This window comes from Podarcis erhardii (genome assembly GCF_964252035.2).
Source record: "Podarcis erhardii genome assembly, chromosome: 5".
In the NCBI taxonomy this organism is placed as follows: domain Eukaryota; kingdom Metazoa; phylum Chordata; class Lepidosauria; order Squamata; family Lacertidae; genus Podarcis; species Podarcis erhardii.
Window position 1 is genome coordinate 84374315 of NC_138509.1, and position 14418 is coordinate 84388732.

Genomic DNA, 14418 nt, shown 5'->3' on the forward strand with positions numbered 1-14418 from the left:
CGTTTTGGCAAAAAAAAGGTCAGCACTCAGAGAATGAGTTCCGTGTTTGTGTGTGTGTGTGTCCTTTTTGACCTATAAAAGAAGCTATTGGAAACATTATGTGAAAATGAGTGATAGTGATAAAGACACAGAAGGACCTGTGTTAATTTATCCTCTATTCCCAGAAGGAGTCCCATAGCGTTCACACTGGGTGCTGTTTGACCATACAGGTAGCTCCCATCATTTCTGACCATTGGCCATGTTGGCTGGGTCTGATGGAGGGCACAAATTCCCCGGTCATAGCCCAAGAAGCATTTCCTTCCAAGTTATCTCTCCTTTTTTGGAAACAGAAGCTTGTCAACAATCACAGGTTAAATGTCCCTAATTCTAGAGCTTCTTTTTGTTATGGAAAGCAAGGAGAGAGTGTCGTTCTCTGAGCACCAAGCCAACACTGGCTTTTCAGTATCAGGAAATACACCTTGAATTGGCTTACATGGGAGGAATGAAAGAGCAAGCAAATGTCCTCATGTGGTCCTGCGATGCTTTGCAGATGGGCTGTTGCCTGCCTTTTGCACATCAGCTGGGGATTTCTCAGGACACACATGGCTTTGACTTTGAATGGGTTTTTTATTAGGCTGCTACATTTGGCAAGTATGGCAATTGGGGCCAAGGTTATGGATATAATCGCTGCAGTCGGCTGTTAGGCACAGTCAGTGCTCTGTAAGATGGCATCTGTGCAACGCAGTCACATTATAATACTATATATCTGACTACAGAGAGAAAGAGAGAGAGAGACAGTTAATCCTACACATACAATATGATAATGCAAAGATAATCTTATTCAGAAAGAAGGAAAGCTAGAATCTGCGAATATCTGCTGTAATTCACAATCAGGGGCCAGCAAATGTTTTCAGCACGGGGCTGGTCCACTGTCCCTCAGACCTTGTGGGGGGCTGGACTATATTTTGAAGGGGGGAAATGAATGAATTCCTATGCCCCACAAATAACCCAGAGATGCATTTTTAATAAAAGGACACATTCTACTCATGTAAGGCGATTGGGCCAGATCCGGCCCCTGGGCCTTAGTTTGCCTACCCATGTTCACAATGCTCTAGATAACTGATTTAGTACGCCAAGTAGAGAACCTATGTTGACCAGTGGAACTTGCAAGAAAATGTTGCAATATATTCTCACCTCCTAACAGGGCTGTTCAGGGTCTCAATCTGCCGGTCGTGTCCTTCTCCAGCACATCGGTCTATCCTACCTCCTGAAGTTCCTGTTTTTTCTTTTCCAATTGGCACTTGACATTCCATGGTTACTGAACATATTTCCTCCTTGGGCTGTTTTATGGGGGGGAGGCAGGGAAGAAGAGTTTGGATTTGATATCCCACTTTATCACTACCTGAAGGAGTCTCAAAGTGGCTAACATGATCCTTTCCCTTCCTCCCCCACAACAAACACTCTGTGAGGTGAGTGAGGCTGAGATAAGTGTGACTAGCCCAAGGTCACCCAGCAGCTGCATGTGGAGGAGCAGAGAATTGAACCTGGTTCACCAGATTACCAGTCTATCGCTCTTAACCACTACACCAAACTGGCTCTCAGGTTTGTTGTTGAACTTTAAATAACTTTTAGTACTCCTCTAAATTTTAGGCGTCCCCTTGGCATTGGCATTCACCATCGACTCCAGTAATAGAGGAACTTGTAGAATCATAGAACTGCAGAGTTGGGATGGAGCTCAAGGGCCACCAAGTCCAACGCCATGCAACGCAGGAATCCTCAGATGCACAGATCTCTCTCCGCAAAAGGTGACCAGTGGAGATTGGGTGGAGACAGAGCCATGAGACAAAGACAGACACAGGCAGGAAAAAAAGGTCGGGAGGATCTGCAGCTTCTGCCTGTTGAGGAAAGAGTGCCTTCTGCTCCTTTACTGCTGTCGCTGGAAACCAATTACTCCATCACTGTGTCCAGATGCAGACAGAAGCTGCATATCCATTCTGGATACAGTGGTACCTCGGGTTAAGAACTTAATTCGTTCTGGAGGTCCGTTCTTAACCTGAAACTGTTCTTAACCTGAAGACCACTTTAGCTAATGGGGCCTCCTGCTGCCGCCGCAGCATGATTTCTGTTCTCATCCTGAAGCAAAGTTCTTAACCCGAGGTAATATTTCTGGGTTAGCGGAGTCTGTAACCTGAAGCATCTGTAACCTAAAGCGGCTTTAACCTGAGGTACCACTGTACAGTCTTGCTATTTTTCCTGTGTTTGTCTGCTTCTCTTGATCCCCCATTTTCTGAAGCCCACCCCCTGCTCATGCCCATGCCTCACTGTAATAACTGGAAGAAGAGAAACTACCAGATCATACTTCTTTTGAATATATATATATATATATATATATATATATATATATATATAGCTCTATGTTACAGGAGTTTTTTTTGTGCTAACAGAAGATATCTGGAAAACAAGGGCACATTTCCTACAGAACATCCTAACCAAACTTCAGAAGGCTGGTCTGAACTTTAGACCTTTACACATTCAGCTGCCATGATTAATGAGTGCGAGGAAGTACATTCCAATTTTGCGGGGGGCTAAAATAGCTTCCGAGAGCCGGGTGAAAACCTGGATCAGCACATTTCTGCCTCTGTACCGACTCATCTGTTAAGTACTAGGCAGACTGTGATGAATTTATCTTTGCCAGTGTGAAAAACCCTGTCCTGACTATTAAAATGTAAGCAGAATTGCAAAGGCTCCAAACAACTAGATTCTGACTGCTCTGAGGAGCAAAGATATCACAGAATCAAAGAGAGGGAGGTGGCCTTGTAGCCCAGGATAGTCCAGCATTAAAGGGGGGAGAGGCACCCCAAAGCCTCCCTCTGCTTAGTAGTAGGGCGATCGCTCCAAGCAGGAGCAGATAAAAAACAAGTGAATTAAAGCAAATGAGGAACATCAACAATGAAATCCCCCACCTTGTCTCAGCAGGTTGAAGGTCTGTCTAAACAGGAAGGTCTTTACTTGCTGGCACAGGGAGCTAGGAAAGTCTCCCTGGGAAGGTCCCAAAGTCTGGATGTAGCCACTGAGAAGATGCTGAGCAGGAAATTCCTTCCTTCCCTGACACGTCTCTTTGAAGAATGGATTTTGCTGTTCACATTCCAAGTATTCATCCCAGGTGATGACTCCCTCTCTGCCATTCATTCATTCATGTCTTTTCATGCTTCCACAAACTTCAGTGGTCTGCCCAATCCATTCCCCATTCCTATTATTATTATTATTATTATTATACCTCACCCACCTGGCTGGGTTTCCCCAGTTGCCAATGAAGATAGGACAGTTTGACATATAAGGGTTAAATTGCTCTTTTTTCCTCCCACATCTTCTCCCTACCACCGCCACCACCAAAGCAGAGCATGACCTAGGGCCACAGACAGGTAGCCAAGAAGAATATCATGGCAAGAGGAAGAACGACTTGACCCCATCGGTCGGCAGCTGCTCCTATGCTTTGCTTTTCTCTTACCTCCTCTTTCCCACCCACTGCTTACTAGAACAAAACACCTCTGAGCAGTTCACAATAAACAGCCTGAAAAAGCTATTAAAAACACCCATAAAAACAAACTACACACACACACATATATACACACACCATTTTTTTAAAACTAAGTGTCAAGATTATGTGTTAATCCCCTGAACAATGGCAACACATGTTATGTATTATGTTTCTGAGATTGTGAACCTGTAAAGCTGGGATTGTCTTGTCTTTTAATACATATGTAGCATTTGGGAAAACAAGCAGGTTTCTAAGCACTTTTACCAGGTTTCCCAGTTCCACTTACAAGTCTCCCTCAGAAGCTCTGCAGGCAGCGTTCAAGGGTGTGGGACCAATGCAGTCAGCATTGTATTTCTCCATGGTTAGCTTTTAAGAATGGCTGGAGAGGGATTTGGACTCTATGGCCGCATCCACGCCATGTATGTTGGCATCTGTCTGTCTTGAAAGGCAATGAAGTGTGCCTCTGGGGGCAAGGCCAAGCCACTAGAGAGGCCTGGCACCTGCTGTGGGCTGCAGACGAATAAGTCGTAACTGCTGACTCCTGTGTTGTTTTTAGCACCAAAGTGACATATTTGGGGTGCCAGCCTGAGTAGTGTGAATGGAGGTCCTGGGCTGCCCAGACAACAACCTCTTGGCCTCGCTGATGTGGTCCAAAGGAACATTGGCACCAACTTGGCTGCAGGAGTCGCCAGAAGGCACCATCCAGAAGGAACTCCACTCCAGATTTGTGTAGGGTTTACTCCTTAGCCTTTTCTTCTCCAGAATATGTCCTGCAAGGCAACGGGCAACCATACATTGAAAGCACCATTATACCACTTTAATGACCATGGCTTCGCTCAAAGAATCCTGGCAACTGCAGTGGTTCACACAGTGGTTGAACAATCAACCCCACTTCCCAGGGAACTCTGGGAATTGCAGCTCTATGAGGGCAGCTGGGGTCTCCTAATAACTCTCAGCACCCTTAACAAACGACAGTTCCCAAGATTCTTTGCTGGAAGCCATGACCTTTAAAGTGGCACAACAGTCCTTTAAAGGTATGGTACAGTGGTACCTCAGGTTACAGATGCTTCAGGTTACAGACCCAGAAATAGTACCTCGGGTTAAGAACTTTGTTTCAGGATGAGAACAGAAATCACGCGGCGGCAGCGCAAGGCCCCATTAGCTAAAGTGGTGCTTCAGGTTAAGAACGGTTTCAAGTTAAGAACAGACCTCCAGAACGAATTAAGTTCTTAATCCGAGGTACCACTGTACAGTTGTGGCTTATAGTTCCCAAACTTCTGTTTCATACCCTCCAACATTTCTCCGATGGAAACAGGGACGTCCTATTCGATGATAATATTTTTACTATTTATACCCCGCCCATCTGACTGGGTTGCCCCAGCCACTTTGGGTGGCTTCCAACATATATAAAAACATAATAAAACATTAAACATTTAAAAACCTGCCTATACAGGGCTACCTCCAAATGGCTTGGGGGGGTGTCAGATAACTCCATACCCTCCAACATTTCTCCAATGAAAATAGGGACATCCTAAGGAAAAGCAGGACATTCCAGGATCAAATCAGTTTCCTATCTGTTATATCATAGCCATGGACAGACCCAGTCAGCATAAGGCCTGAGTAGTATCCATTCTTAAGGAAATCAGCCCTGAGTGCTCACTGAAAGGACAGATCGTGAAGCTGAGGCTCCAGTACTTTGGCCACCTCATAAGAAGAGAAGACTCCTTGGAGAAGACCCTGATGTTGGGAAAGATGGAGGGCACAAGGAGAAGGGGGCGGCAGAGGATGAGATGGTTGGATAGTGTTTTCGAGGTTACCAGCATGAGTTTGACCAAACTGCAGGAGGCAGTGGAAGACAGGAGTGCCGTACGTCCTCTGGTCCATGGGGTCACGAAGAGTCGGACACGACTAAACGACTAAACAACAACAAGGAAAAGCGGGACATTCCAGGATCAAATCAGTTTCCTATCTGTTATATCATAGCCATGGACAGACCCAGTCAGCATAAGGCCTGAGTATATTTGAATAAAGAGAATATACTATAAATAAATTTCCCTCATTAGCATCCTCCAGCGAATGAGGCTTTCCATGATTAAACATTAATATATAAAGAAGTGTTAATGGACATTGCTAGCAGCTGCTGCTGCTGATTCAGTGCAACGGATATCAGAGAAACGACTTTGGTTCCCCAAGAATTTTGGATTTTATGTATACATAAAATCATTACAGAGGAGCACAGAACTGCAGACAGTGCACTGTTGCTAGAATCACATTGTCCACGTTATTGCTGCTGATGACTGTTTAGCAGATTATCTTGGGGGGAAATGCTGATAGTCACAACTTGGCTGCCTGCTCAGAAAGTTTAGATACTGCCATGCCATGCCAAAATGAAAGAGGCTGTGTAGCACAGCACAGCGTTTTAAGAAATCAGACCCAAAGAAGAAACAGGTCATATCTGCCTGGACTTGTGATGACCTGTGCTCTCTGGAGAGCGATTTGTACACAGCTTGGGATCATGCCTGCTTCAAACTTGGCTGTGTTAACAAACGGCCAGCTATAAGGGGAAACATACTTTAAAAACTGGATAGTGTCTTATGCAGAATTCAGATCCTGCTGCTTCATCGTGCATCAGTTGAGCATGTGTGCAGTCCTTAAAAAAAAAATCACTGAGACTAGAATAATAAAATGTGTAAATGATGCAGCAATGCAATTATCAGTCAAATCAATTAAATCTTATTTATTAGACACCGCCGTATTTCAGTGCGAGAGGAGGAAGCAACAGCTTGTCAGAGAAAGCACCAAATCACCCAGTTGCAGAGTTATTAGGCTGAGAAAAAAGGGGGGAAGGTACGAGAGTGGCAGGCAGTCAGGTAGAATCTTTTGCTCTCAGGCCCAGCGCCAACACCTGGTACGGCAGGGGAAATGCTAGGACCCACAGGCTAACAGCAACATCTCCTTTAAAAAAATAAAATATACTTGTTTAGGGACTGAGAAGTAGTGAGAAGCTCCTGGCTGTCTACATTACTCTACCTCTGGGATCCAGCAGCATCCTGGGGAAAGAAAGATGACGGTTGCTGCAGGTACTTCACCTGCTGCTTCCCTTCTTAGTACAGGTGTGAGTAACACTGCTTGCCCCAAGTGCAACATCTGCCAGTGTGGCAGTGGATGTGCTGGACTGTCGTCTTGCCTCTGTAGTGGACTGGACAAGAGCCAACAAGCTGAGGCTTGATCCAGGTAAGACTGGGACACTATGAGTTAGGTGGTTCCCTAGACCACATGGATGTCAGGTTGCCTGCTCTTGATGGGGTTACTCTCTCTGAAGGAGCAGGTATGCAGCTTAGAGGATCCATGGCTGTCGCTTAAGGCTCAGGCGGTATTGGTGGTGCAGAATGTCTTCCATCAGCTTGGGCAGGTGGCCCAACTGGACAGAGATAGCCTTCTGTTGTCTATGCTCTGCTAACCTCCAGGTATAAAAAATCAAATCATGATGTTCACCCAAGCCCCATCACCCACCCTTTTGTAATCTTACTTTGGCAAGATAAACCATGGTATTGCTAGGCAGGCCTGAGTGTCAGTTATTTTCCAGGGCTTCTTCAAACATGGTCCCAGCCCAAGAAAGCTGAAGGAAAATAGACCCTGCAGTTATAAAAGGCAGAGAAAAGTTTTGTAGCATGGATTCAAAATCCACATATACTTTGTTTTCTTGGCTTTTTTAAAAAATGCAGAAATAGTAACAGTATATTCTTTTTCAAAATCTCCTTTTTGGTTATCTCGTCATCGCCAATGGATTGAAGGATTTTGTTTTTATTTCATACCCGTTTGCTAGCAAAGCAGAGCAGCACGTAGGCTGAAGCAATAACTGTCAAGGTGCAATCAAAACGGAAAAGCTTGCCATTTGAAAATTTCCATGAGAACTTAGAAATGCATGAGAATTGTTTTTCTCTTTTTCCTTTTATGGTTTAGATCAGAAACAATACGTTCTCTTGTATATAGCTGCTTCTTGAAGTGCACATCGTTCCTTTCAAATATCCACTTTACGAATCTTCTATAATTACCTGGAGTACTTGAGAGCATTCAAAGTACATAAAATAATTTACAGAGAAGCTAGAAACGAACAGTACATGCAGAAATGGTTTATTCAACCTTGCTATATGAGGTGCAGAGAGACTGTTCAGCAGGCAACAGCATTAAAAGAAACCACACTTCCATCTCCCCCTCAAAGCACATGTGACCTTAGTGTGATTCTTATTACTTTTTAAAGGGAGTCTCTGTCTCTTCTCTTTTGCGACTGTGTGTCAGGATTGGCCAGCTTCCCCATAAATACAATGGACCCTGAGTGGAAGGCAGAGAAAAAGTTATTCAGATGGGAACTACAAAATAATTGCAATAATTTCATTTTCATTATGTTTATCTGGACATCTCCAACCTGACCTTCAAGCGCATGGGTAGACAAACTAAGGCCCGGGGGCCAGATCCGGACCAATCACCTTCTAAATCCGGCCTATGGACAGTCCGGGAATCAGTGTGTTTTTACAAGGGTAGAATGTGTCCTTTTACGGTCATACCTTGGGTTACAGATGCTTCAGGCTGCGTTTTTTTTTTTGGGGGGGGGATTACAGTCCTACCAAAACCAGGAAGTACCAGAATGGGTTACTTCCGGGTTTCGGGGATCGCACTTTGCGCATGCGCAGATGCACCGCTGCAGGTTGCGTACGTGCATCCCGCACGGATCACATTCGCACCCCGAGCATCCACTGTATTTAAAATGCATCTCTGGGTTATTTGTGGGGCATAGGAATTCGTTCATTTATTTTTTTCCAAAATATAGTCAGGTCCCCCACAAGGTCTGAGGGACAGTGGACGTGCCCCCTGCTGAAAAAGTTTGCTGACCTCTGTTCTAGTGCCTATGTGGGCACTACGCAAAACCACTTGTAACAAATAAAAATCACAGCATCTCACAATCAGTCATGAGTATTTATGCTGCACTTTTCTCAATGGCTCCAAGCCATAGCTGTCAACCGTCCCTTATTTGGCGGGAAAGTCCCTTATCCCAGCGCCGTGTCCTGCTGCTGTCCCTTATTGATGATGTCCCTTAAATTTCCCAGGTTTCAAAGGAAGCAGCTCCTGTCCCTCCCTCCCTGCTGGCCAGGGAGGAGGGAGGCTCCAACTGTGTTGCTTGGCTGCGTTGCTCACCCAATAAGGAGTCTAAGAACGACTGGGGGGTGGAGGTTGCATGCCTTGTGCTGATCAAATTGGCCGCATTGCCTGGGGACTCGCCATTGCTCAGCGCTTTCCAGTGGAGAGGTTACAGTGGTTTTCCTTGCTGCATCCCCTTTGCCAGGTTGCTGCGCTGTGGGAACCACCGCTTGAGGCTTTGTTTGGCTGCTGGCTGGGCTTTCTGTAAGTTGACAGCTTTGCTCCAAGCACTGCATGTTCATTGGGTTTTATCCAACTAAGTTTTCCTCAGAGTAGCTGCACTAAAATGAATGGACCTAAGTTGGCCATATGTCTATTGACTTCAATGGCTCTACTCTGAGTAAGTGTAGCACTGGACACAACCCATGGTCACCGCAACAGCCCTGAATTGTTATTGGTTTGTCACAGGTGGAAGGGCTGAGACTGAGGGATAGTTGTTTGCCTGGTGGTGCCTGCCTTATAATTATTATCAATATATATTTATTTACACCCCACCTCCTTCCCTGGTGGGATTCAAGGTGGCTTACAGATAAAAACAAGAACCGCTAAAAACAGAAAAATCAGTCATTAAAATATAATTAAACATTGATGGAATTAAAAATATATAACATATATAACATCTATTTAAAACGTACAGATAATTAGAATAACAACAGCATGGCACCAGCCCTTTGATTAAAAGCAGTCAATTCCCAAAGGCCTGTTGGAACAAGAAAGTCTTCACCTGCCAGCAGAAGGACAAGGAGGGAGCCAGTCTAGTTTCCCCAGGGAGAGAGGTCTAGATAGCTTGGACCTAAGCTGTGCCTTGAATTGTACTCAGAAACAGACCGGTAGCTAGTGGAGCTGTTGTAGCATGACAGTCGTTTGCTCCCTATGACCAGTTCCGATCAACACTCTGGCTACAGCTCTTTGAGCAGGTCGAAGTTTCTGAGCACTTTTCAAAGGCAGATCCATGCAGAGTGCATTAAAGTAAAGGTAAAGGCACCCCTGCCCGTACGGGCCAGTCTTGACAGACTTTGGGGTTGTGCGCTCATCTCACTCTATAGGCCGGGAGCCAGCGCTGTCCGCAGACACTTCCGGGTCACGTGGCCAGCGTGACGAAGCTGCTCTGGCGAGCCAGAGCTGCACACGGAAACGCCGTTTACCTTCCCGCTAGTAAGCAGTTCCTATTTTTCTACTTGCACCCGGGGGTGCTTTCGAACTGCTAGGTTGGCAGGCGCTGGGACCGAGCAATGGGAGCGCACCCCGCCGCGGGGATTCGAACCGCCGACCATGCTATTTGCAAGTCCTAGGCGCTGAGGTTTTACCCACAGCGCCACCCGCGTCCCATGCAGAGTGCATTACTGTAATCCATATAATATTTTTATTCATTTTCAATTACCATAATCCAATAAAAGCCAAAAGCCAATAAAAAAAAATGGTATCACAATACCAAATTACAATACAGTTAGAAGGCCAATTACTCAAATACCAAATTAAGCAATTTTGAGTGACTTCCCATGTGTTGAATTTCAGGGTACACAGTTTTTATTTCTTCCTGCTTCCCTGATCTTGATTGATCCAATTACAACAATTCTGATCTACTGTAATCCAAACAGAGTGTAACTAAGGTGTGTGTCACTGGCACAGAAGAAGCTTTTAAGCTCTCCACCTTGTGTGCAATTAATTTGCGGGATTTCAACCAATTAACTTTCAACCATGCAAGGTTGGAATTGCACAAGCAAGACGTGATCATGCTTTACGGTCTTTTCAGCCTTCGCCCAAAAGATTGTGATCCTATGTGCAGTTACTTGGGAGCAAGTCCTTTTAGAGTTAAACAGAACTTACAGCTGAGTGTGGGATTGCGGTGTAAGATAATGAAGCTATTTTCCATTTTAATCCTTCTGCAATGTTTCCTCAGCACATGTCAAAGAAATGTTTTGGCATACCTGACAAAGGTGACATCTTTGGGGAGTATAGTCAACACTAGAATTTATATATTTATTTTTTAAAAAAATATTATTGTGCATTGTTTTTTAAAAATGCATTTCTATCCTGTGCCAATGACTAGGCTGCAATAATGGTTTTACTCCTGATTTATTCAGGGGCTCTGCCTCTTCCTTTTCAGTTCACTTCAGCCTCAGGTTAACCCAAATAATGCAAGCAGAGTCTGAAGGAAGCTAAGGTCTTACCAGGGCCTTTTCAACATTGGCTCCGGCCTGGTGCAACGCTCTGCCTCATGAGACCAGGGCCCTGCAGGATCTGATTTCTTTCCGCAGGGCTTGTAAGACAGAGTTGTTCCGCTTGGCCTTTGCTTGGAGCCAATTTTATTCCCTCCCCCTCTTTCTTTTTCCTTCTCCTCCTGTGATGAGGCTGTATTTTAATATTTTAATGTTTCAATATTTTAATGTTGTATTTTAATCTTGTTTTTTAAGCTATATTCATTCAATTTGTTTTTATTATTGCTGGTTAGCTGCCCTGAGCCCGGCATTGGCTGGGGAAGGCGGGGTATAAATAAAAATTATTATTATTATTATTATTATTATTATTACCTCTTAAGATCCCTAGAATTCTCTTAGGAGATATATGCAAGTAAGACAATTAAGGTATTTATCCTACAAACAGAATGCAGCTTTGAGTCCCTCCTGTGGCCCTTTCCCCTCATTAGATTCGGTGTCCTCTCTGCGCACAATGTGCATGTGAAAACAGTTTGCAGTATCACAAGTTGTATAAAACACACAACGCTTTTCATCTTTTTTTTTCAGCTCGACTCTCCTCTCCTTTCCTCTCCTGGCTGCTGCCAGTGTTCTATTTGTGGGGCAACTCAGAGCTGTCCAAAAAAATAAAATACCCTGGGGAGTTTTGCGCAAGACAGACCTAGAAGTATTTGCGTTTATTATTGGAAGCAGTTGCCAAGGGAGACTTGAGTTTGCTCCTAGCATTAAAGGACCAGGACCCCTACCAACCCATGCCTTTCACAGCAGATCGTTTTTGACTCACTTTATTTTATTTTTGTTATGTACTGAGTCGAATAGGATCCAAACTGCAGCAGTCTGATTGGTCCTAGAACAATAGGATCCAAAAGGCAGCAGTCTGATTGGTCCTAGAACAATAGGATTCAGAATGCAGCAGTCTGATTGGTCCTAGAACAATGCAGCAGTATGATTGCTTGGCAGGAACCACCCAATCATGCTCCAGATTGAAGTGAATCCACAACCTGATTGGCTTACAGTAGAATTCTGGAATTAGCCAATCATATGCAGCACATTGTGTAAATAATGTATATAAAGCAGATACTTTGAGGGGACATTCATTCATTCCTCCTCACCACTATGAGCTGAATAAAGAGCATGAAATCACTTTGCGACTCTGAGTATATTTCAATTTTCCATCTCTTTTTGTTGTTGTTCAGATCTATGCAATTCTATTTATTGTTTTGTTTTGTTTCACAAAATGTGTACAGTACTTGATTGCTGTAATCTATCTCCTCAAGCTGGGCACACCCTGGCTGCAGGAATATCAGGTCTTCCCACATATGGACTCACCAATCCTTGAGCCACAGAGACTTTGCAAAGCCACTTTGGTCATGCCAAATGTTTGCTGGCTCAACCTGCCCCTTGGGTCTTTTAAACCTTAAAAAGACAGTCTGCTTACAGATTAAAAGTCCTCAGAAGGAGCAGGGCTGGTGTCAAGGATTGCTAGCCCAGATCCTTCGCTGCTTGTTGATGTGCCCTCTCTCAGCATGCAAGCAGCAACAAGAGCAAAAATATATATATCGAGACGCATCTTCCAGTTGCCTCAAGTTCAGCTGTTATGGACTGAGAGCAGAGGACGAAGGCAAGCAAATGGGCAGAAGGGACAAAGAGGAGGGGAACACACTCAGAGGGAAGGCCCACTATGGGCAACTTGCACAAAGCCCCTCCCTCTCAAAAAGACACCTGGAGGTTGGAAGTGCGGTGTAGTGGTTAGAGCCTCAGACCTGGGAGACCTAATCCCTGATTGGCCAGGAAGCTCACTGGCTGACATTGGTCCAGTCACTGCTTCTTAGCCCATAAGCACCCTCACAGGGTTGTTGTGAGGATAAAATGGGAAGGGGGAGGGGCATTTACGCTACCTTGAACCCCTTGGAGGAATGGTAGGGTATAGATAGATTGATTGGTACCTCACAGGAAGGTTACTCTCGGACGTCAAGCTAAAATGCTTCTTTTGCCGGTGAGGCTATCTTGCTCTCGCCACCATTTGGAGGCAACAATTTTAAATACGTTTCATTTTTACATGCCAAATTAGAGTTTAGACACCACCGTGATTCCCAAGGCTCTAATTCTGTTGCGGCAAGGTTACCACGAGCTTTGATAAAGCCTGTCTGCCATCGCGATGACAAATTATCAGTAATTCAATACGAAAGTTGCCGTAACAAAAAAAAATACTGATTGTGTAATTGCTAAAAATAACAGTAATTTCCCTTCTTTATTGCAGTCACTATTATTTCCTGAAAATGAGCTGCCACTCATCCTAATCCTCAATTTAAAGCAGCGGGTTACTTTGAGACAGTTTGATTTCAGCAGGGAGCATAAAACAGTAATGCAAATCCCCCAAACCCTCACACCTTACTTAAGAACAGGTTGTTAAATGTTATGGAGCCAATAAAGAATGGATTTTCTTCCCTATATTTTCCTATGGATAATGTTCCCATGGCAGCTGTCTGGCTGAGGGTCTGTTTAGAGACCCACAGCTTCTGTTTGGGGGGGGTGATATAGGGCAGGGGTGGGGAGTGTTGTTGGACTCCAAGTGTTGTTGGACTCCAGTTCCCATCAGCACATGCCAGTGGCAAGAGATGGTGGGATTTTTAGTCCAGCAATGTAGAGGGCAGGCTGCCCATCCCTGATGTAGCAACTGACCCACGAATGGGCAGTTTTTACAAGCCCCCACCACCCGGCAAACCCCACCACCACCTGCAGCCAGCCCTTAAATGGAGTCAGATAATGTTGGTCCCAGGCTGGATGTGAAATCATGTCACATCAGACAGTAGTTTTTAGAAATTACTATTATTTATTATCATCATTTATATATCAGTGTTTGTGACAGATTTCAAAGAATGAGAGAACAAGTCTCTGCCCCAAGTGGTTTGCAATCTAAAAAATGCACAATAGGGAAAACAGCAGAGGAGAGGGAAGGAAATGAAATTATGGGAGGGGTGAAAAGGAGGGAAAAAATACAATTATTTCAGTGGCTCCTACTTAGGCTTAGTTACAGTGGGGTCCGGGGACAAAAGTACTGATTGTGTAATTGCTTAAAATAACACTGATTTCTCTTTTGCATTCAGCCATTGTTATTTCCTGAAAACGAGCTGCCCCATTTCCTAATCCTCAATTTAAAGCAGCAGGTAAATTTAGACAGTTTGGTTTTAGCCAAGATCATAAAATAGTAATGTGCATTTCTACAGCTTTTACAAGAAACAGTAATAGATATTGTAGTGGCTTAACAGCCTATTCCTCCTTACTTCCTGTAACTTCTATGACAGGATTGCCTGGAGTAGTTGATTCTGTGGAAAGAGTTGCCAATCTTGTTGGGCCTGTGGGGACATTTGCAATTTAGGGGGAACTTCTTTGGGTATTGCACACATACCCAGCCACCCAGAACACACTGCAAAACTTCATCTTGAGGACAGGATGGGATTCTGTGGGTCCAAGGGCACATGTGCACCTATAGTTGCCAGTGCCATATTG

General features: G+C 44.5%; 1 protein-coding gene across 2 annotated transcripts in view; it reads right to left on the bottom strand.

Annotated features, from left to right (window-relative positions):
- Positions 1-7669: 7669 nt before the first annotated feature.
- Positions 7670-14418, bottom strand: part of SERPINI2 (serpin family I member 2) — a 51967-nt gene continuing 45218 nt past the window's right edge. For both annotated transcript variants that reach the window (XM_081862624.1, XM_081862623.1), the window contains exon 9: positions 7670-7849. In XM_081862624.1, coding sequence (XP_081718750.1) covers positions 7773-7849 — 77 coding nt within the window. In that variant the 3' untranslated portion in view covers positions 7670-7772. The remainder of the gene's footprint in view (positions 7850-14418) is intronic.